We start from the raw sequence: 24,014 nt of genomic DNA on the forward strand, positions 1-24,014 counted from the left end.
AAACAACATCCACAAGGGACTTTACGCTATTGCCGACTGGATGGAATCAAGCTACCTCAAGCTAAACGCAGACAAAACAGAGGTCCTCATCCTCGGCAGCAACCTCTCCGCCTGGAATGACTCCTGGTGGCCCACCTCCCTCGGAACCACCCCCACCCCCACCACCCAAGTACGACTGGACTTCGGCAACATGCTCTATACAGGAGCCACAGCCAAACTACAAAAGAAAATGCAATGTATCCAAAACGTCTCCGCCCGACTCATCCTTGACGTCCCACGCAGCAACCACATCTCTGCCCACCTCAGAGAGCTACACTGGCTACCCTTATCGAAGAGGATTACCTTCAAACTACTCACCCATGCACACAAAGCCCTCCACAACACAGGTCCGGCCTACCTCAATGACAGACTCACCTTCCACACCCCGCCCGCCAGCTCCGCTCTGCCAGCCTCGCCCTCGCCTCCGTCCCCCGCATTCACCGCACCACCACCGGAGGAAGATCCTTCTCTTACCTTGCAGCCAAGACCTGGAACTCCCTACCACTCCAGCTACGCCAGACCCAAGACCTCCTGGCTTTCAGAAAACACCTAAAAACTTGGCTTTTCGACCATAGCTCCCCCCCCCAGCGCCTTGAGACCCTGACAGGTGAGTAGCACGCTTAATAAATTGATTGATTGATTGATTGATGTCACTTCTAGTGCAGATACATGTACATCCATTGATATAAATTCCTGTGCTGATGGATGATGTAAAATCCAGTGATGTTGCTTCCTGTTAATGTGGAAATTGAAGTCCTCTTGTTTGGCTTCTTCTTTTAAAGATTCTTTTGAGGGGAGACCAGTGATGTCACTTCCTGTACTGACGGAAGACCCAGTGGTGTTACTTCATGTGCTGATGGGTGATTGGAAATGAAGTCATCTTGCTTCATTTCATTTTAATTACTTTTTTTGTGCAAAACCAGAGATGTCACTTCCTATGCAGTCAGCTGATGACCTGCATTACCTCTTAGCTTATGTTTCTCATCACATTCCGTACTAAAATGAACTTAGGGCCTGATTTAGATTTTGGCGGTCGGGTTACTCCCTATGGGATTTATATTTAGGCAGAAAGGATATCTGTCACCATGTGACGGAGTAACCCATCCACCAAAATCTAAATCAGGCCCTTAGTCCTCAACCAGGTGAGTTATAAACCATTAATCAGCTATAATGTTGATAAATGTTTCTATCATCTATGTTGCTTTTTTTATAAGTAAGAACTTCCAGTTCTGTATAAGAAATAAAATCAAACTCGGCCAACCTTACTCTTGTATCCATCTACACGGGCCTGAGGCAAAACACATAGAATTATGAAGAGGCTGCTTGCAAGAGCATGGACTATTCATTGTTTTGTTGTTATGTAACATTCATTTGTTTCTCTCATTATAGTGACATATCTAGTATTGGCATCTCATTTATCATTATTGGAATTGGGCTGTAGCAGACCAAGGAGTTGGTAGTGTTTTAAGGCATCATTTACATACAACTCCCCATGGCTAAACTGAGCAACATCTGTAATTTGACAGGATCAGGTTCTAGTATAAAAGAAAACAATCTTTATATATCAGCCAGTTGTTACTGTCAATTGAGCACCCTTCCATTTAGCATAGCTGTGCATGGCAAGTATTTGAGGGTTGTCAATTAAGACTGCAAGAGGTAAAATGTGCTCATAATAGTAGAAATGCTGTGGGTAGCCCTCTAGGACATAATCTATATTGTGCACTTACTGCAGAAGATTTTCACACTGTTCCTTGTAGCCTCTGAGGTCCAGCGGCTAGGAGAAACCATCACATTATCTCCTGGCAGAAGGACAGTAATAATATCAATCTGATGTTCAGCATTGTAAGATAGGAGCTGTCACAAAAGGCACTTGTGGTATTTACTATACAATATAAACCTGCAATAGGCTCCTGAGTACTATCAACCTAAAAACAGACACTGTTTAAAATAGAATTGTGATTATTTTTTCGTTCAGTGATAAACATTTCTCATTGAGTTGGGTGTTCTTATAGGGTTTATGTATTCTTAGCCAATAGTGTGATCTGTTTTTTTATTAAAGCAGTACTTTCAGTTGAACAATTGTAACAGCTGTTATTAAAATGGTTGTCTACTGAATGTCACTCGATGCTCCAACTGCCATTCATTTTTAAGAAGAATTAACTCTCACGTGGGTATCAAGCTGCCTTCTTCAAAACATCCTGGGTCTTCACCTGGTGTAGACTTATATTTTTCCTTTCATGATGGGCTGATGAAATTTGATCCTGTGTTCCCTCACTCCTCTTCCCTAATGCAGCTATGCCACATTTCCACAGGTTCTGCAAGCTACTGATTGGTGTTCTGCCCTGGTAGTCATCTTCGATGACCTACCAGTGGGTTTCAAATGAGTGACTCATAGTCTTCTGCCCCATGACTCTGATGTTCATTTTTTCAAAGCAAACACAAGGGTAGGAGGAGGGTATTCCCAAATGTTATCAAGAAAATATGTTACATCTCTTCCATGTTCAATCAGTTGTCATTGGGGCCTTTCAAAACGATTACAGTGTGGCCATATTTCCAGAGGACATCTCGGGTTCTCTTTAAGCCTTGGAGCAGTGGCATGCATAGTTTAATTTCTCCTCCTATAGCACTTTGGCACTTTTGACTCCAGCCCACTATTTCAGGCAGGTTATCCTCTCCATATCTTAGGAGTTAAAACTATTTTTATATGAGTTTAATGTTATATTTTTCTTTGCACAAAGTAAATTGTCTTCTAGGGTAGTAACTTCAGGCTGTGCTTCTTTGAAATACATTTATCTGTCTTCTTTAGGGACCTGTTTCTTTCTGTCTTGGAAAAGTTATTCTCCACTTAATAAAAGTGTTCAAGAGGCAGTCAAATTGTGCACGCTTCGAGGAGTTCTAGCTTGGCTGATTTACTTTTGCATTAGATATATATCCACATGTATTTTTTTTTTTATTTGACTGTGCTTTATGAGCCTGGAATCTGCTCCTGGAGCTGTGACGCCCTAGTGTCATACTTTTTTCTTGGTCAACAGGATTGTCAAATAAATGGATAAACCCTGGTAATCAATAGTTGCCTACAGGAGCGGCTTGTGGTACTAAAACGTGGTGGGGCTGTGCATTTGTAGGTTTTGGGATGGGGAATTAATTAAAAAAGAAACGTACCTACGCTGCCATCGCCTTCATTACCGCTCTGCTCCTCTCGTCTCCTCTGCCGACAGCCTGCAGGTGCAGGCTCCCAGCGTGCCCTGCGGCCGATCCTGACGCTGCTCGGAGCAGCATTAGGTTTGGCTGAGAGCTCCTAGCCAGGGTGCTCCCAGGCAGACTGGGAGCCTCTGCGAGCTCTCTCCTACCCGGCAACTGTGTTGCTGGGCTGGAGAGTGCCTACTGAGCATGTGTGTTTGTCCGGCCCAACATCCCACCCCTTTTACCAAAAAACGATAATAAACATGGTATGCTATTGTTTTTTGGTAAAAGGTTTGCAGCAGCTGCTGATGGCAGGGGGGGCAGCATTCCACCACCCTAGCCGAAGAGCTGCACCTGGTTGCCTATGATTAACCCACGGTTGACTGCGGTTTTCCATGAATATAAAAACTTGTTTGTTGATGACCACAATCAACTTGCAGAGGTGCTACCATACTGATGTCTCATTTAAATATTCTACAGATGACATCCTCTCTTGTGCAATGACACTTTATTTTGGAACTAATTTCAACATACGGTTAATACATACAGGTATGTTGTTAATTTCTCCCTTAGATTCCATTTGTTTTAGTAAATCCCTTTCCTGTCACCCACTAAACATGGACCCTTTAACAGAAATAACTTCTGCCAGGGTTCGTACTCATTGATCCAAACTGTATATATCACATTATTCTGATTCCTACTGCCCAGTTAAAGATTCATAAGGAATACTAGTGATCTTGTGTTATCACCTCAGCAGGGGGTTGCATTTATGTTGTTGGGCTGATGGCAGTTACTGTGAAATTTAACCAGTTCAATTTCCCAGATTTATGTCTGGCTTTGAAGCGCAAGTCTATACATCTTGATGAAGGGTTGTTGTGAGCTATTTAACTCCTCACCAGCAACCTTTAGATACATCTACCATAGGCGCCTTTCTTTTTTTAGGGTTCTTATCGATCGGTCTTCAATTTAAGGGCTGCAATGTTTCTTGTTTCGGAATTTTAGTCAACTATTTTTCATAGGTTTCTCCATCTCAACATTGGTGGTCACCAAGCAATAAGAAGTATTGGGCCATATGTACTAAAGCATTTTCTCATAGACACAGAATGGGTAAAACCCTTTGATACATCTGGCCCAGTGTTTGCAAAACCTTACTCGAGCCCCTTTCTTCCTTCATCTTCGAGTACTATATTTTAAATATTGTTTTCCAATCCACCATTTGCTCTACTGATTTTCTGGAAGTCTGCTTTTTTCTTTCCTTGCTTCCCATTTTGTTTCCCCGCTCTCCAGACCCATTAACAAGGTGTATTCGGCACATACTTATCTCATATCAGCTAGACAGCTCCTTAATTTGTGCATTAGATTAGAGCTCAGGTTGATGGTTTTATTTCTCTTTAGTCAGGTTTGGTTTTGAATTATTAATATTTTCTACTACTTGTCAACGTTTTTTCGCTCTCAATACTCTTTTGGCATAATTAATCTATCTACCTCAAATAGTTTGGTGTGAAGTTATAATCAAATTTGTAACCTTGTTTTAGTTGCACTTCACATTTCCGGCAAGCCTTTTGATGACAGACCCAGTGAAATTTAAATGTTATGAAATTCTGCTGTACAAAATTAGACCAATTCACAACCAAGTTAGAAATATACTATTAATTTCGATACAGTTCTTCCAAGATTTCCTCATATATATAAATATATATATATATACACATATATATATATATATATATATATATATATATATATATATATATATACATATATATATGTTTTTATGTTTTCTGTGAATGAAAAAAAAGTCAGAAATATAACATATATATATATATATATATATATATATATATATATATATATATATATATCTGTGTGTTTGTTACATTTCTGACATTTTTGAAATTCACAGAAAGCATATATTGCAAATTCCAGCAGTGCTTCAAGGAAAATAGTGACTGTGTGTCTTGGGGAGTGCACTCCCCCACACCAGTTTTGGGAGTGATATCTGCACATTCCACTTTACAGGGCACACCCAGTATAGAATCCTCACCCCGAGCCATACAAATGATTTTACATCCCTGTAGTATTACACCATGCTTATGTATGTAACTATGCATCAAGCCATTTGCACATGAACTTGAACGTGTAGATTCTTGAATAGGACCAGCATTTGGTGATGATCCTGAGAATTTTTTAAATATGACGTCACAAGCTAGGATGCACTCTTTATTAGGGTGAACTGTGTACTCATGCTGTTAGCATCAGCATTTGATATTTGCTCGCTTCATAAACGATACCGTTGTAATTAAGGATTCCTACTTTTTCGTGATAGAATAATTACTATGGCTTGAGGGGTAGGTGTGTAGGTCTTGGTACATCCTCCACAGAGCAAACAAATATGATGAGGAAGATGGAAAGGGCAGAAATGTGTCAGTTATTTACTGGTAATCTCTTAAAGATTTGTTGCAATTTTTCCGTATCAACATCCTTGGCTAATGTATCTGGCAAGTTCTAGGATCCTTCTACAAAAAAAAAAATTGAGGAAAAATTCAACTGGTCCAATTCATAAAGAAACCCATAAAATTAAACAAAGAGAACTCCTCCTCTGTCTGGGCGAAATTTTCTAAATTCAAAAGTATTCACAGAAATACGCTTGGACAGCTGCCCCACGGCAAATTCTAGGTTTACTTCTAGGAAGGACATGAGATATTCTCATCGGTCTCCTATTACTGTGGACCAGAGTTCACCAGAGTAGCGTATTTTGCACAGAGGAAATACCTTCCCTGTGCAAATGCACACTTTCGGCTGTCTGGAAAATATTGTTTCTGTTGAGAAAGCCTTTACTGTACACCCCCACCAAATCCGTGGGTGATCTATTACTTTTCCATCACTGGAAAGGGATTTACATCGGCTTTTGGCTGTAGTAAAAATCTTACAATTTCCAAGGTAGAAAGAAAAATAAGAGTAGTTTGCAAATGTCCACAAATAAACTAGTTTGTGGGAAATTACAACCCTCCAAGGTAAATTATGCCTAGGAATGTCCATTTCCCACTCTTAGAGCGAGAGATTTATGAATGCATACTTTACTTATGACTGAATAGACCTTTGTGAATAGTCTAATAGATGTTAAGAAAGAACTATTTTATTTTGTAGGATTAAGACTGTTGAATAACATTTATGCACGGAGTCAGAATCATTGAGAAAGTGGGTAGATAAGGGCGACCTTATTGGCTCTATTAATCATTCTAGACATTAGAAGGCACAACTACTATTTTAGATATACAACAATTTATAATATGTGAGCTTGCAAATAGCCTCATAAAGCAGATTATATAAAATCACCTCAGACTACTTGTGTATTTTCTGAGAAATGTCAGGAATATGTCACGCAAGATAAAAGTTTTTATTTCAGTGTAGAAATTAGTATTCCTGGAAACAATGGGAACTTTGTCGTATGTTATCTGGAGATGTTACTGAAACTCTGCTTAAAAATGACGTAGAACTTGGGAAAGAGTCGACATTGCTCTTTTGCGCCTTAATAGTGTTCCAGATATTGTATTTTCCAAGTCCACGAGGGATCTCCTGGAGGCGATGTACTTATTTTATTTCAGTGGTACATTTACACGTGGCTTTGCATCCATCCTTGATAATGGGGTCAGTGTGGCAGCCATGTTTTAATTCCTCACAGTTAACATAGTTGTCTTTGTAAATACATGGATTGGCTAGAATAAAACAAATGACAAGCAAATGGTTAGATGTGTATTTTTAGATACAGAACTACATATATATTTAAATTTTTGCTTTCACAATGTTCTCTTTCCATAACGCTCTATAAATATTTAGGCCCAGATTTAAGAATCTCTAGTGTCACATTATCATCTTTTTTCATGCTACTGTGGCATTAGGCTTCAAAAATTGCCACTTGATATTTACAAATTGGAGCAATGCATGCATTGCACTGTTTTGTAACCCTTGGCGCCACATTATGCATGCCTCATGCATAATGTTTGCAAAGGGGGCGTACCCCCCGTTTGGGGAGACACAAAAATGGTGCAGTGGAATCTAAGAGATTCCACTGCATCATTTTTTGTGGCAACTTTTAACACCTGCTCAGAGCAGGCGTTAAAAGCGGGCATGCCATTGGTTACAATGGGCCCCAATGTACTGATCAGGGTTATCGCCAAAATATTGGTGCTAAAACAGAACAGTACATCAATAGCATCAAAACTTTTGATGCTATTGTCTCCTACCTTGCACCATGGTGCACCATATTTTAAATAGGTTGCACACATGGTGGCAGTAGGGGGGTACTAATGGGCACAGGGAAAATGGTGCTGCACTGGGTGCAGCGCCACTTTTCTTAAATCTGCCCCTTAGTGTGGTGGACTAATTTCTCAGTCTGTCAACCTTCAGTCTGAACTGTTTTAGAAGAGAACACAACAAATCTCTGCCCTATGCCTGATAAATTATTCTTCTGTCCCAACCCAACACTAAGGAGTTAAAGGACTCAAAAACTTTACAGTTCCTGCTGGAGTAATAAGCATATACTTTCAGTGCATACCCCTACCTCCTGGACAACCAGATACAAGTGTGGATGTTCAGACAGTATATCACACATTTCTCCCCTCCCATATTCTTGAAAATGCCAAAAATAATTGATGGCTTGATCTGCTAGGGAAGTGCAGGAGCTTCTCTGTGAGGTGTCTGTGGCTGTGCGGGAACTGCTGACCTAAGTGTGGGGCACTTATGTAGGATGAACAATACTGTTATGCCACCTTTACTGGGCATAGGGATTTCTGCTGCTTTTTCCATGTAGGATGCTAAGGAATCAATGGACCCAGCAGAAAAAGGCTATTGGTCTGCTTTATGATCCTGGTGAATGTAGAAGGATTTTTTGTAGTCTATTCCTGATTGTTAGGAAAAACGTTGTTCTCCCTCACCTATACTGGAGATTTTCTGTTTTATATATATATATATATATATATATATATATATACATACATATATGTTGGACTTTTGCTTATGCAGGGTCATCCTGAATCTTTTTGCCTCCTGCCTCCTATTTTTTTCTGACCTGTCGCTGTTGGCTTTTGAACTCTGAGCACTTTCCCACTGCTAACCAGTGCTAAAGTGCATATGCTCTCCGTGTAAATTGTATGTAATTGGTTTATCCATGATTGGCCTATTTGATTTACTAGTAAGTCCCTAGTAAGGTGCACTAGAGGTGCAAGGGCCTGTAAATCAAATGCTACTAGTGGGCCTGCAGCACTGGTTGTGCCACCCACATAAGTAGCTCTGTAATCATGTCTCAGACCTGCCACTGCAGTGTCTGTGTGTGTATTTTTACACTGTAGATTCGACTTGGCAAGTGTACCCACTTGCCAGGCCTAAACCTTCCCTTTTCTCACATGTAAGGCACCCCTAAGGTAGGCCCTAGGTAGCCCCAAGGGCAGGGTGCAGTGTATGGATAAGGTAGGACATATAGGGGGTCATTCCAAGTCTGGCGGGCGGCGGTTGCCACCCGCCAGGCGGGAACCGCCATTTGGCCGCCACGCGGCCAAATTAGCGCTGCCCCCATTCCAACATTCCCGCTGGGCCGGCGGGCGCTAACCATGTTAGCGCCCGCCGGCCCAGCGGGAATGAGGGCCGCAACACAGGAGCCGGCTCCGAATGGAGCCGGCGGTATTGCGGCGGTGCGACGGGTGCAGTTGCACCCGTCGCGCTTTTCACTGTCTGCTAAGCAGACAGTGAAAAGCTTCATGGGGCCCTGTTGCGGGGCCCCTGCACTGCCCATGCCAGTGGCATGGGCAGTGCAGGGGCCCCCAGGGGCCCCAGGACACCCCTTACCGCCAGCCTCTTCCTAGCGGTGAAAACCGCCAGAAACAGGCTGGCGGTAAGGGGGTCAGAATCCCCAGGGCAGCGCTGCCCTGGCGGATTCGCCCAGCCAGGGCAAAAACGGCAGGAAACCGCCGGCCCCGGTTTTCCGACCGCGGCTTTACCGCCGCCGTCAGAATGGGCATTGAAGCACCGCCAGCCTGTTGGCGGTGCTTCCGTCATTCTGCGCCCTGGCGGTCCAAGACCGCCAGGGTCAGAATGACCCCCATAGTAATGTGGTTTATATGTCCTGACAGTGAAATACTGCCAACTTCGTTTTTCACTGATGCAAGGCCTGTCTCTCTCATAGGATAACATGGGGGCTACCTTTAATTATGATTAAAGTGTAGATTCCCCTAGAGAGTAGATGGACATGTGGAGTTTGGGGTCCCTGAACTCACAATTTAAAAATACATCTTTTAGTAAAGTTGATTTTGAGATTGTGCGTTTGAAAATGCCACTTTTAGAAAGTGGGCATTTTCTTGCTTAAACCATTCTGTGACTCTGCCGTGTTTGTGGATTCCCTGTCTGGGTCAGTTTGACAGTTGGGTTGTTTTTCACCTCACACCAGACAGTGACACAAAGGGAGCTGGGGTGTAACCTGCATTTCCTGATTAGCCATCTCTGCTAGGAGGGAGGGGTGGAGTGGTCACTTTCATCTGAAAGGACTGTGCTTGCCTCTGACAATGCCCGCTCCAACCCCCTGCTGTGTGTCTGAGGCCTTGCCTGGGCAAGGCAGGATTTCACAAGTAGGTGTGAGTCCCCTTTGAAGAAAGGTGACTTCAAAGACTAAAATGGGTATAAGAAGGGCACCCAAATCTACAGACTTTAGAAACACTTCTGGAACCAAGAGGAACCTCTGCCTGGAGAAGAGCTGATAGCTGAGGAAGAAGTGCTGCCCTGCCTGTGACTGTGCTTTGTGGAGCTTTCCTGCAGTGCTGCTTCTGCCAGAGTAAGAGGGCAAAGACTGGACTTTGTGTGCCTTCCATCTTGTGAAGAAATCTCCAAGGGCTTGAGTTAGAGTTTGCCTCCTGTTGTTTGAAGTCTCAGGGACAGCAAAGACTTCTCTCTGCCAGCACCTGGAGTCTCTGGAGAGACTCCTGCTCTGACAAGTGGTGCCCCATTTAGTTCCTGGGCCCTTGAAAGGAAAGCTGGTGGAAATCCAAGGAAATCGACTTCCTACGACTTCGGACCGACGCCGCTGCTGAATCCGGTAATGCCGCCTGCACCTGACGCCGTGACCTTCGCTGGAACGCGACGCTCTTCGCAGGCCCGACGCCGCAGCAGCCCCGCTGAAGTCCGCGACTCCGTGGAAGTCGCCGCACCACGTCGTGACCGACGCCGCTCGAAGTGCACGGATTCAACGTTTCGCACAGACGCCGCGATTCCCGGCTTCGCGCATCGGCTTGTTTTCACTCTTCACCAAAGGTATTGTACTTGGGGGTCTACACGACTCCGTGTCCGGCGCCGCTGGTGTCCGCTTGTTGGGAACGACTCCGTCACAACGCCGTGTTAACATCTCATCGAAGCATTTTTGTTTCTAAGCGCTATTTTTGAGTTTAATCTTTAAAAATTCATAACTTGACTTGTGTACGTCGGATTTTTGTCGTTTTGGTCTTGTTTTGTTTAGATAAATAGTTCCTATTTTTCTAAACTGGTGTTGTGTCATTTTGTAGTGTTTTCATTAAGTTACTGTGTGTGTTGGTACAAATACTTTACACCTAGCGCTCTGAAGTTAAGCCTACTGCTCTGCCAAGCTACCAAGGGGGTAAGCAGGGGTTAGCTGAGGGTGATTCTCTTTTACCCTGACTAGAGTGAGGGTCCTTGCTTGAACAAGGGGTAACCTGACTGTCAACCAAAGACCCCATTTCTAACATTGGTGATCAGCGGTTGGGATTTGGACTTGTATTTGTACTTGACATACAGTAATTAAGTGTACACTGCTGTTTGAGTTCAGACCACTACGTGACCACATACTACTTGTTTGGTGATCAGCGGTTGGGATTTGGACTTGTATTTGTACTCGACATACAGTGATTAAGTGTACACTACTGTTTTGAGTTCAGACCACTACGTGACCACATACTACTTGTCTTGTGATTCTGCTTTTTGTTCTCTGATGTCCTCCTGGAAGTATTGCTAATATTTTTGGACTTTGGTTTTTGGTTGTGAAGCCTTTGCAGAATGGAAGTCAATTTCTGGCACCTATTTATGTATAAAAAGTGGCAGCTTAAAGCATTCTGCATGGAAAGGGGACTGGCTGTGAACAAGAAATCCAGAAGGGAGGATCTTGAGTCAGCCCTGTTTCATTATGAATTGAAACGTTGTCAGGCAACACCACCAAATCAGCCTGAGGAGGATAACTACTCTGAGGAGGAGGACTACCCTGAGGAGGAGGGCAGTGGCCTTGAGGAGGGAACAGAAAGAGATGATTGACTCCAAGCTCGAATCCAGAGTCTGGAAGAGCTAGATGCAGAGCTTGAGAGGGCTGAGGAGAAGAGAGCCTTAGTCCTGGAAAAAGAAAGGATTACAGCTCAAGAGCTGAGCTGTGAAGAACTGAAGCTGGAGGCCATGAGGGCTGAGTCCAGTTCAGATGGTGGCAGCAAAAATCTTGTATCCAGTACTGCTGAAGAAGTGCACATGCCCAGAGATGTGGTGCCCTACTTGAAGGAGGGAGTTAACACACGCCAGGAGGTTCAGGGGTATGAGGTAGCTCCAGTGATGCACAGGGTCCCTGAGGTGGATTGGGGAACTGGCATGGGGAGTCATATTCCTACTGGTGGGAGGGACACTCCACTGACTCTAGGTGAGAGTGCCAGGGAGAGGGGTTCCCCCCAGGTAGAAGTCCTGGTTATGGAGTGTGAAGACATCCCAGAAGAGTGTGGGTTGAGTGTCAGGGACAGTCAGGTACTGTCTCACCAGTCTCAGGAGGGTGATGTGGGTTGCTGTTTCCAAGCAGAGTCACTGGACGGTTGGGTGAAGGGTACTTTGGTTAATTCATGTAAAGGGCTGAGTGATGTAATTGCTGGAGAGCATATGTCTAGTCCTTATTTTCCAGAGCTACGCCAACACCAGGTGGAGTGTGAGTTCTCTGACCCCAGGGAGCTTACAATGGAGGCAGACCTCTTGGTAAGTACCAGAGAGTCTGAAGAGGCATTTGGGGGGGCTCCTGAGAGGAGTGGTCTAGGTATTTCCCAACCAGGTGAGGTAGGGAAGGATTGTAGTGTCCCAGATAGGTCCCAGTGTAGTGGGATGGGTGAGGGACCCCATGTCCAGTCTCTGAGGAGAGGGAATGGGGATGGGCTGAGGTCCAAGGTGCCCGATATCCGGTCCCAGGTCTTGGAGGGTTCCATGAGGGAACACCAGGAGGGGAGCCTAGCCTGTACAATAGGGCCATCTGTTGAGGGAGATCCCACAGTGTCAGGAGAACTTGGGGGGGCGGCTGTAGCCAGCGTCCCACCAGTTCTGGTGTCTGGCAGTACCACTCCTAGTGAGGGGGTGCAGAAGTCCAGACAGAGGGTTGAGAGGGGGTTGCGGACCCCAGTGGAGAACCTGGAGGGTCATGGGTCCGCTCTGAGAGCAGAGCCCCCCAGGAATGACCTTGGTGAGACCATTTCTGGGTTGGGGGGAATCCAGACTCTGTCAGATGGGCAGAGGTCAGGAGACCTGCGCAAGCCAGACTCTTGTGTGGCCCTTGGGGACAGTGTGTCCCTTGAGGGGGGTAAGTGTGCCCCCCTGGAAGTCCTGGTGTGCCAGGCAGTGGTTCAACCGCAGGGTGGTGACTCTGGGTTGAATGATCAGGTTCAGGAGGTAAACTCTGACCTGGTGGGGGGTAAATGTGCTCCCAAGGAAGTCCTGGTGCGCCAGGCAGTGGTTCAACCGCAGGGTGGTGACCCTGGGTTGGATTACCAGGTTCAGAGGGTAAACTCTGACCTGGTGGGGGGTAGGTATGCCCCCCAGGAATTCCTGGGTTGCCAGGCAGTGGTCCAGTCTGTGGGTACAGACCCTGGACTGGAGGATCAGGTGCAGGGGATAAACCCTGACCTGAAGGGGTGGGTGGTTTGCCCAATCACCCCCCCTGGTGTGATTTCAAGGGGTACTCTTCCTGAGGGGTGGGTGCAGAACCCTGAGAGTAGGGGAAGGGGAGAGAAAGACTCACTCCTGACCCCAGAGCAATCTAAGGGTACAGACCCTGGATTGAAAGGCCAGGTTCAGGGTGTCCCCCCTGACCTGGAGGAAGGGGCTACTGCTAACAGTGCCCCTACCATGTTGTCTTCTGGGGGGGCCACTCCGAGTTGGGTGGTTCAGGACCCCAGAAGAGAGGGCAGGGAGAGGGAAGCCTCACCCCTTGCCCTGGTCCAACCTGAAGGTACAGACCCCAGGTTGGAGGATCAGTTGCAGGTTAACATCCCTGCACTGGTGGAAGAATTGTGCAGGACTTCTTCTACAAGCACCCTGACAATTTTTTACTCTGGGGGTGCCGCTCCTGGAGGGGGGGTACAGAGCCCCAGAGGGGAGGACCAGGGTCAGGTTATCTTCTCTGACCTGGTGGAGGGTAGAGTGGTCAAAGGGTGTCAGGCACCTGGGGCTACCGCCCCCCACTCTCCACAGTCACAGTGGTTGAAGAGGACTGAGGTCAGGCTCTCATCCCTGACAGTTGTCAGGGGTCACTGTGGCTTGCTGTCCTGGTGGACAGAGCTGCCCCTGGGGGGGGAACGAGAGTCACACCCCAGGGGTGGAGTGGGTAACACCACTGTGTTGGCCCTGGTGGTACTATCTGCCCATTGCAATACATCTGTGAGCAAAGTAAAGTTAGGCGCTGCAGAGATGGTGTCTGCAGATGTGGAGAAGGGGTCCCCATGGGTTAGCTTAGTGGGCCCTGAGAGTATGGACAGAGGGATCCAACGGGAGTCAGGAAGGCGTAGAACTGGAACATGCCCCTGCTGTTGTGGGCCTGGGTCCTTGTTCTATCGCCCCAATAAGGGAAGTATATCAAGGTATTGATTGTTCTCCCCTGGCTTTAGGCTGGTAGGGGGTCGTGTTGGACTTTTGCTTATGCAGGGTCATCCTGAATCTTTTTGCCTCCTGCCTCTTATTTTTTTCTAACCTGTCGCTGTTGGCTTTTGAACTCTGAGCACTTTCCCACTGCTAACCAGTGCTAAAGTGCATATGCTCTCCGTGTAAATTGTATGTAATTGGTTTATCCATGATTGGCCTATTTGATTTACTAGTAAGTCCCTGGTAAGGTGCACTAGAGGTGCAACGGCCTGTAAATCAAATGCTACTAGTGGGCCTGCAGCACTGGTTGTGCCACTCACATAAGTAGCTCTGTAATCATGTCTCAGACCTGCCACTGCAGTGTCTGTGTGTGTATTTTTACACTGTAGATTCGACTTGGCAAGTGTACCCACTTGCCAGGCCTAAACCTTCCCTTTTCTTACATGTAAGGCACCCCTAAGGTAGGCCCTAGGTAGCCCCAAGGGCAGGATGCAGTGTATGGATAAGATAGGACATATAGTAATGTGGTTTATATGTCCTGACAGTGAAATAGTGCCAACTTCGTTTTTCACTGTTGCAAGGCCTGTCTCCCTCATAGGATAACATGGGGGCTACCTTTAATTATGATTAAAGTGTAGATTCCCCTAGAGAGTAGATGGACATGTGGAGTTTGGGGTCCCTGAACTCACAATTTAAAAATACATCTTTTAGTAAAGTTGATTTTGAGATTGTGCGTTTGAAAATGCCACTTTTAGAAAGTGGGCATTTTCTTGCTTAAACCATTCTGTGACTCTGCCGTGTTTGTGGATTCCCTGTCTGGGTCAGTTTGACAGTTGGGTTGTTTTTCACCTCACACCAGACAGTGACACAAAGGGAGCTGGGGTGTAACCTGCATTTCCTGATTAGCCATCTCTGCTAGGAGGGAGGGGTGGAGTGGTCACTCTCATCTGAAAGGACTGTGCCTGCCTCTGACAATGCCGGCTCAAACCCCCTGCTGTGTGTCTGAGGCCTTGCCTGGGCAAGGCAGGATTTCACAAGTAGGTGTGAATCCCCTTTGAAGAAAGGTGACTTCAAAGACTAAAATGGGTATAACAAGGGCACCCAAATCTACAGACTTTAGAAACACTTCTGGAACCAAGAGGAACCTCTGCCTGGAGAAGAGCTGATAGCTGAGGAAGAAGTGCTGCCCTGCCTGTGACTGTGCTTTGTGGAGCTTTCCTGCAGTGCTGCTTCTGCCAAAGTCAGAGGGCAAAGACTGGACTTTGTGTGCCTTCCATCTTGTGAAAAAATCTCCAAGGGCTTGAGTTAGAGCTTGCCTCCTGTTGTTTGAAGTCTCAGGGACAGCAAAGACTTCTCTCTGCCAGCACCTGGAGTCTCTGGAGAGACTCCTGTTCTGACAAGTGGTGCCCTATCCAGTTCCTGGGCCCTTGAAAGGAAAGCTGGTGGAAATCCAAGGAAATCGACTTCCTACGACTTCGGACCGACGCCGCTGCTGAATCCGGTAACGCCGCCTGCACCTGACGCCGTGACCTTCGCTGGAACGCTATGCTCTTTGCAGGCCTGAAGCCGCAGCAGCCCGCTGAAGTCCGCGACTCCGTGGAAGTCGCCGCACCACGTCGTGACCGACGCCGCTCGAAGTGCACGGATTCAACGTTTCGCACAGACGCCGCGATTCCCGACTTCGCGCATCAGCTTGTTTTCACTCTTCACCAAAGGTATTGTACTTGGGGGTCTACACGACTCCGTGTCCGGCGCCGCTGGTGTCCGCTTGTTGGGAACGACTCCGTCACGACGCCGTGTTAACATCTCATCGAAGCATTTTTGTTTCTAAGCGATATTTTTGAGTTTAATCTTTAAAAATTCATAACTTGACTTGTGTATGTCGGATTTTTTTCGTTTTGGTCTTGTTTTGTTTAGATAAATATTTCCTATTTTTCTAAACTGGTGTTGTGTCATTTTGTAGTGTTTTCATTAAGTTACTGTGTGTGTTGGTACAAATACTTTACACCTAGCGCTCTGAAGTTAAGCCTACTGCTCTGCCAAGCTACCAAGGGGGTAAGCAGGGGTTAGCTGAGGGTGATTCTCTTTTACCCTGACTAGAGTGAGGGTCCTTGCTTGAACAGGGGGTAACCTGACTGTCAACCAAAGACCCCATTTCTAACAATATATATATATATATATATACCAGTGTGGAAAACAGAAGTGCTGAGGATCAATTCTAACTAGAACACCGAAACACATCACTATGTATCCTTGAACTGTCAGTCAGCTCATCACTAGTGACCAGTCACGGCTGGTGACTTTTGAAAGTGGTGGGGCTGGGAGTAAAAGGGTAAAAGTCCAAATGCTAATTAAGGATTCGGGGGGGGGGCTATCCCCAAGAAAAAACTGGAAAATGTTGGCAGAGCTCTCATCTCAACCTCTTGCAGTGTTGTCCTCCAGGCTCCATTGCTGTATGAAGGCAAAAGAGCAAACTGCCAGAAAGACACATAGCCAATCAGAGGGTAGCTTCAAAATAAAACCTCACAGAGATTGGCCACTCGTGTAATTCTCCTGCCCCTATGCAGCCTTGCGTGGCTTCACTGATGTGACTAGCTTCCAGAACCAATATTCATGCATATATCGGACTGTTTGCAACAGTAAACAGAATAAGAACAGTGCCAGGATTGGATGGAGCAGGGAAATCCAGCGCACCAAGGGAGACTTGGGAGCTGTGTCAGTGTTTCCCCAGATCCCTAAAACAACACAGATTCAGCCCTAAAGTGTTCACGTCGGGCTGGACAAAACAAGACACCCTTTCAACCTGACAGGCGCACTACAGTGTCATCATCATGTCATAATGTGACTAATTACTCTCACTGTCTTTCTGCCAACGATTGGCCACACCTGCTGAGACACCTGAAGCTCCCAATAGCAGAATGGAAACAGCGCTGCTATCAAGCATAGAGGTTTGCAGGTAGGGCAAGTAATTTTATTTAAATTATGGCAACAATGTCATTTAAATTATAATTTTAATGTGTTGTCACACCTTGAGGGCAGGCGGTCAGCTCCCCTTGCGCTCCAATAGAGGAACCACACCTGCTGGTGACCAAAGCTAATGCACAGTCTTGACTCTGAGATGACATTAAGAAACATTAGTGACCAGTATTTAATCAGCAAGACACATCTGTAACGTTTGGCACTACCATAAACCTCCTGTTTAGTCAACTTAATCTGTCAAATACCAAATCTTTGAATCCTAAAAATCTATTTAAGAACATTCACTGTAGCCCCAGAGGAAAAATAGGCAGGTGATATTTGTACCCGATGCAGGCTCTGCCAGCATGGGCCATTCCGAGCTGACTATCTGCCAGATGCCAATTAGTGAAACAAAGATCAGCAAGAGTGCTGAGAGCCAGACTGCCAGCCAGAGCACTGGAGGAAAAAAGTTTGCATTTAAAGGGGGCTTGGAAGAGAAGAAGGCCTGCATGAGACTCCTGCAGTCCAAGAAAGATGGCATCAGCAGTGCTGAGATGTCTACAGGGACCAGACACCCTCACTTGCCCTAGGGTATTGTACCTAGCTTTGAAATGGGGATGACATAGATAAATGGTTCGCCTCCTATGACAGACCATTGAGAATGTGCAGAGTAGGCTAATAGCATTGGGAGGCCTTACTCTGGGAGTTATTGCCTACACTGGCAAGAGGTACTGTCCTGATTCTAGGAGGGGAAGTAGCTGTCTCATACACTCACATAAAAGATGTCCTGGTGCAGATGATTGGGCTTATGCTTGATGAGTACCAGAAGAATGTCCAGTACACACACACAAAGATGAACAATAATCCTGGGTTGATTTTTAAAAGATTTCTTAGTAAAATAACTGGAGTGCTGGATGAAGCACATTATATTCATCACTTATGATGAGCTACATTATGAACACCACCCACTCTGGAGCCCCAACGGACCCTTTACCGCACCACATCTACGTCATAGCCAGCACATCCATTGCCCGAGCTCCAGAACACGATAAACTGCTCCATCAACACTGGCACCTCCCCTGAGGACTGGAAACACGCTGAAGTACGCCCCCTCCTGAAGAAACGCTCGGCTGACCCATCAGAACTAAAGAACTTCTGGCACATCTTGCTGCTACCCTACCCGACCAAAACTGGAGAAAGCCATCAACACTCAACTACGAAATTTAATCAACGTCAAAAGCTCTCTGGAAAGTTCCCAGTCAGGGTTCCGAAGTAACCACAGCACAGAGAGAGCTCTTCTTGCAGCCACCGACGACATCCGATCACTTCTAGACTGCGGCCACACCACAGCACTCATACTCCTTGACCTCTCATCGGCCTTCGACACGATCTCCCATGCACACTATGCACCAGACTCCACGATGTAGGAATCCGTGGAACAGCCCTCAAATGGAGCCACTCCTTCCTCGCCGGAAGGACTCAGAGGGTTAAGCTCCCTTCCTACACCTCTAAACCCACAGGAGTCAGCTGGGGATTTCCCCATGGACCCTCTCTGAATCCAACTCTTTTCACCATGTACATGACACCACTCAGAGCCATTGTCAGAAGCCACAGAATGCACATCGTGTCATACTCTGATGACACACAACTCATTTCCCTCACCGAAGACACGACCAAAAGGAACTTCCACTCGGGAATGGAAGCTTTTATCACCTGCATGAGAGAAAGCTGCCTGAAGCTCAACTATGACACGGCAGAGCTTATCATTTTCGGAAATGCCACCTCAGCATGGGATGACTCCTGGTAGCCCACATCTCTCAGTACCCGCCTTCCCCGACTGAACACGCCCACTACCTAGGCATCATCCTTGACTCCTCCCTATTTATGACTCAACTCAGTCACCTCCTCCTGCTGGCACACCCTTTGCAAACTCAGGAAAATTTTCAAATGGATTCCAGCAGACTGCCACAGGACAGTCACTCACGTCTTAGTAACAAGCAAGCTTTACTACAGCAACGCTTTCTATACTGGCAGCACCGTGAGAAACATCAAAAAGCTGCAACTCATGCAGAACACCGCCGCCAGACTTGTCCTTAACATCCAATGCCAAGAACATATCTCCCAGCACCTGAGGACCCTCCACTGGCTCCCGATAGAAAAATGAATCACCTTCAAGGTACTCACCCACATGTACAAACCCATACACAACATCGGACCGGCCTACCTGAGCCACTGCGTCTCTTTCCACACTCCCACCAGATACCTCCGCTCTGCTCAACTGGCTCTGGCCCTTATCCCTCGCATTCGAAAAACCACTGCCGGAGGACAATCCTTCACCTACATTTCAGCAAAGAGCTGGAACAACCTGCCCATATCCCTCAGACAAAGTCCATCGTTCACCATCTTCAGGAAGAACCTCAAGACGTGGTTCTTCAGATGAGGCTCCATCCTTCCCTCCTTCCCCCACTTCCTCTGTTCCTTGAGACCCTCAAGGGTGAGTAGCCACACTGTACAAAAAATGATTAATTGATACATAATCTGATCATGAAGCAGCACATCTTGAGTACTTGTCTTTCAGATTTACAGTAGCATCTGGTGGATTCTAAGCTAACAGATCTCAGGCAGCTTGGGAAGGCAGCTGAAGTGTGGATGCACCCTACTGTCACTATGAAGTCCCATGAGGCTGATCTCAACTAAAGGAGCCCTGCCAGCCTCAGAAAAAAACAGGACAGAGACAAGAATAAAGAAAAAGAGTTCTCATAAGGGCCGCAAAATTCTAAACAAGAGAGGGATGCCTTTCCCAAGTTTTGATGGGGTGGTTACCTCAAAGGCAAGTGTACATTTGGACTCTCACACACTAGAACACATGAAGGGAGTATCTGTTCCAAACAACTCCCAAGAAAGTGGTAGCATAGGTGTTGGTTGTCTTAGGGAAAAACCTGGGAATGGATTCAAGTTACCCTAGTCACTGCAGGATGAGAGGTTGTTAAAGCCCTGGCTGCCTTACTTCCCAGCATGGTGAAGTACAGACAATGGTCAATCATCAACAGGACCAAGGTAGAGGCTAGGAGGGATACAGGGACCAGTATGACCACAGTGGTTGGCCGCCTGGTGTCCCCAGAGCAAATCATCCAAAATAATCTCCATAGGGAGTCAACACTATGTGGTGAAGTTTCATTCCATAGCAATGGTCAGCTTTGACTGAGGAGGGTTTAAGTGGCCCTAAAAAGGTAGTTGTGAGCCCTGCTATAGCAGTCGAGTGTTTGTTGGGAAATGATCTAGGAATCGATGCTTGAACATAAATGGAAAGGAGGACCCAAATTGAAATGTAGGGCCGCTCTTACTCTGAGTGGTTGGGCCTAATGGACCTAAATTGCCTGTTGGGCAAGTTAGGAGAGCCTGGAGTCTGGAAAATAGTTCCTGCAAGCAAGAGAAAAGGCAAGGGGCATGGGAAACCAACCTCAAAACTTCCAATGACCCAGAAGGATCTGACCGACAAGGGGCCGAGCTGGAGCCCAAAGGGTAACAGGATCCAGTCTTGAGTGATGTGCCAGACCTTTCTGAGTTACAAGGGACAGAAGTACTCTTGATGGGATGAATTCTGTAAAAGCTCAGAACGCATGCATTCAGTGCCAGGCTAAAGTTCCCCTTGAACAGTGGGACATCGATGGAACTTGTAGGATCTACTGGCATGAGTGTAACCTAAACAGAAAGACTAGGGACCCAAAACCTGGGGCAACTAGAAGATTGGGAGCCCCCAGCATTACAGGACATTCCTCTTAGACATACTTTATGAGATTCCCTTGACTGGGAATTTGGGGAAGACCAAAACCTGAGACAGGTTGGGTAACCACCTTTACTGGCCCCAGGTATCTGAAAAGGCAAATGAGTTCTCTTGGACCCACACCACCTGTCAAGCCAGTGGCAAGATAGAGAGTCAATCCAAGTCTTCCCTGATCCTACTGTTCATGATTGGGATGCCCATTGAGAGGTCAGGGGTTGTCATTATTATGCTTATAAACTCTGAGACCACCTCAGGAAAGAGGATAAGCATGCTACTGGTGGACCATGCCACTAAGTACCCTGAGGACGTACCTCTAAGGACACATTGTGGCCAGGGCCCTGGGATTTTTACAAGAGTAGGGGTCCCCACCTAGGTGATCTCAGACAGGGGTACAAACTTCATGCTTGTGTACTTGAAGGATATGTGGGATTAGTTACAAGTTCACCATCCTTTATCAACCCCACACCAATTGGCTTGTGGAGAGTAGGTTTGTCTGAGAAACTCTGTATGAAGTAGAATGTTCTACTGCCATGACATTTATCTTTGAGCTTCTGTATGGACACCCTGTCAGAGGTCCTTTATTTCTTGTCCAAGAAGGACTGGAGAAGCTTCTCAAGGAACCCAAACTGAACGTCACAGGCTATGTGCTGGGCATGTAGTCCCAGATAGATGGGTATATGAAGTGTGCAAACAAAAACTTGGATGCCAGCCAGGAGCTTATCAGGAACTGGTATGATAAAAAGGGAGCCTTGGTGGAATACCGACCTGGACAAAAGGTTTGGATTGTGAAGCCCATGGCACACAGGTCCCTCCGGGACAAATAGATTGTGCTCTAAAGGTGCGGAAGATAACAGGGGAGGGCACATACTTGGTAGCATTGGTAGCCCTAGGCACCCCACAGGGTAATGTATGTAAATGGTTTGAAGTCATGTTTTGACCATGCAGACATGACTATACTGATGATCCCTGATGGAGAAGAGGAGGGTGAGGAAAGTGAACCTCTCCACACCTCCTATTCTACAATGCCTATGATGGTGCAGAGGAGGGAGTAGTCTTCCCCCTTACACTGACAGAGCAGTAGTGGAGAGACTGTCACAAATTGTTGGGCCAGTTCTTGCAATGTTTTTACTAACACCTGGACTGACCCAGCTGTGTGTCCATGATATTTACACTGCTGACAGTCTACATGTCAAAAAAAGGCCTACAGACATAAGACATACAAAGTAAAGGCCAGCATCCACGAAGAACTTTCCAAAATGTTGCCCTTTGTGGAGCCCTTCTATAGTACTTGGGCCAGTCCAGTGACGCTGGTACCCAAAGGCCAACCTGAAAGGGGGACCCCAGGTACCAGGTACTGTATGGATTATTGAGGACTCAGTGCCATCACTCAGACTGATGCACACCCCATTGCCAGAGCTGATGAACTAATTGACCTGTTAACAGCTGCCATGTATGTAAGCACATTTGATTTAACCCTGAGGTACTGGCAGATTGCCCTAACAGGGAGAAAAATAAAGATCACCATTCTCAACTACTTGGCCATTTCTAATTTAAAGTAAAGCGCTCTCTGCTGAAGAATAGCACTGCCACCTTTCAGAGGTTGGTCAACATGGTAATGTCTGGGCTGGAGACTTTTGGAGCAGCATATCAGGATGATATTGCTGTCTTTAGCTCTACCTAGAAGGGATATCTAACCCAGCTCAGGGATGTTCTCTAGGCCCTGCACCTAGCAGGACTGAATGTCAAAGCCCTCAAGTGTCAGACATGGAAAGGGGGAACAAAGAAGACAATCATAGCTTGAGAACCTCCCCAAACCCAGACCGAGGTCAGAGCTTTTCTGGTTCTGACAGCATATTGCAGGAGGTTTGTGAAGAGGTATGGCACCATTGCAGCACCCCTGACACAGATAACTAAAGAGAAGCAGCTTGAGAAGGTCACATGGACTGAGGAGGCACTTTGTACATGCTATTTCAGCAAAGGGTTTGTGGTCCAAAACAATGCTTCAGTACATGGTATAGGGGCAGTGTTATCACTGCGGAATGATGAGGTAGGGATCAATCAGTCACTTTTATCATTAGGTGACTGTTCCTTAGAAAGCAATGTTGGAGTACCAGAGAAAGGGATTCCTTTGCTGTATTTTGATCACTGAAAAAAGTGTAGTCCTTTCTGCTTGGTACTCGCTTCCAAGTTCAAACCGACCAAAGACATCCCCAGTGGCTAATGCAGATTAGAAAAGAGAATCTAAACTGAAAAGGTGGTCCATTTCTCTACAGGGCATGGACTTAACAGTGGAGTACAGACCTGGAACTGGCTATGCCAATGAAGATTGACTTTCCAGGTTCGTCTGCTTAGATAATAACTGCCAACAGACAAGTCGCTCCATATCTTTCATCTGGAGGGGTGTGTGTTGCAAAGTGTGTATTTTTGTGTGGTCACCCCATTTTTTGTAGGCTGATTTTGCTATGTTGCACTTTTTTGTCTGTGTGCACTTGGACTCTCCTAACCAGGCACCAGTGCATAAACACTGACACCTAAAACATGTCAAAACATGTCAAAATTGTCTACATCCAATGTGGAATATCTAATGTTGCCATAAGGCCATAATAAGGAGTATCCAACATAAACTCATGGTATAGAATGTTAAATGGCACATATGGGCAACAGCAGTAATGTGCCATCCACTAATGTGACCAGCCAAGCAGTAGTCCAGTCCTACCACTGTAGCCTGCCTGCTGCAGTGTTAACAATATAGACCAAACTGTCAGTTTGATTCATAAAAACTGCATCCGGAATTTTCAAAATAGCCATCAAAGTGCATTAGTAAACATAAAAGTATAAAAACATTCATAATAATAAATAATTAAAATGTTCCTGACAGAAAGACTCCTTATATCCATATGCATCATACAGAATTCAGTGCACAATTACCGGCTAATACATAATATTTTTCCTCAAATAGCCTTTAAAATACAAAGTGCAACTTAAGACACAAAACTAATATTTAAAGCAAGTAAAAACTTTAAAGCAAATTGGTGAGTTCTGATATTCTGGGTGACGAGGAGGGGTTGAGATAAAAGCACCTGTAATTCATAAAATATTTACAAAACAACATAAAGTGCAATGTGCTTTGTTTACAAAAAACATTATATGGACATGAAATTGTGTCCAGTGGGCAGGACCTCAT

At 45.9% G+C, this 24,014-nt stretch overlaps 1 protein-coding gene across 3 annotated transcripts in view; it reads right to left on the bottom strand.

The window, feature by feature from the left end:
* Window positions 1-6,605: 6,605 nt before the first annotated feature.
* LOC138296728 (cysteine-rich venom protein-like) overlaps window positions 6,606-24,014 on the bottom strand; it is a 225,900-nt gene continuing 208,491 nt past the window's right edge. For 2 of the 3 annotated variants that reach the window (XM_069236131.1, XM_069236132.1), the window contains exon 8: window positions 6,606-6,938. In XM_069236131.1, coding sequence (XP_069092232.1) covers window positions 6,814-6,938 — 125 coding nt within the window. In that variant the 3' untranslated portion in view covers window positions 6,606-6,813. The remainder of the gene's footprint in view (window positions 6,939-24,014) is intronic. The other variant, XM_069236133.1, reaches the window with a different exon arrangement.

Source organism: Pleurodeles waltl, chromosome 5 (assembly GCF_031143425.1).
Source record: "Pleurodeles waltl isolate 20211129_DDA chromosome 5, aPleWal1.hap1.20221129, whole genome shotgun sequence".
Classification (NCBI taxonomy): domain Eukaryota; kingdom Metazoa; phylum Chordata; class Amphibia; order Caudata; family Salamandridae; genus Pleurodeles; species Pleurodeles waltl.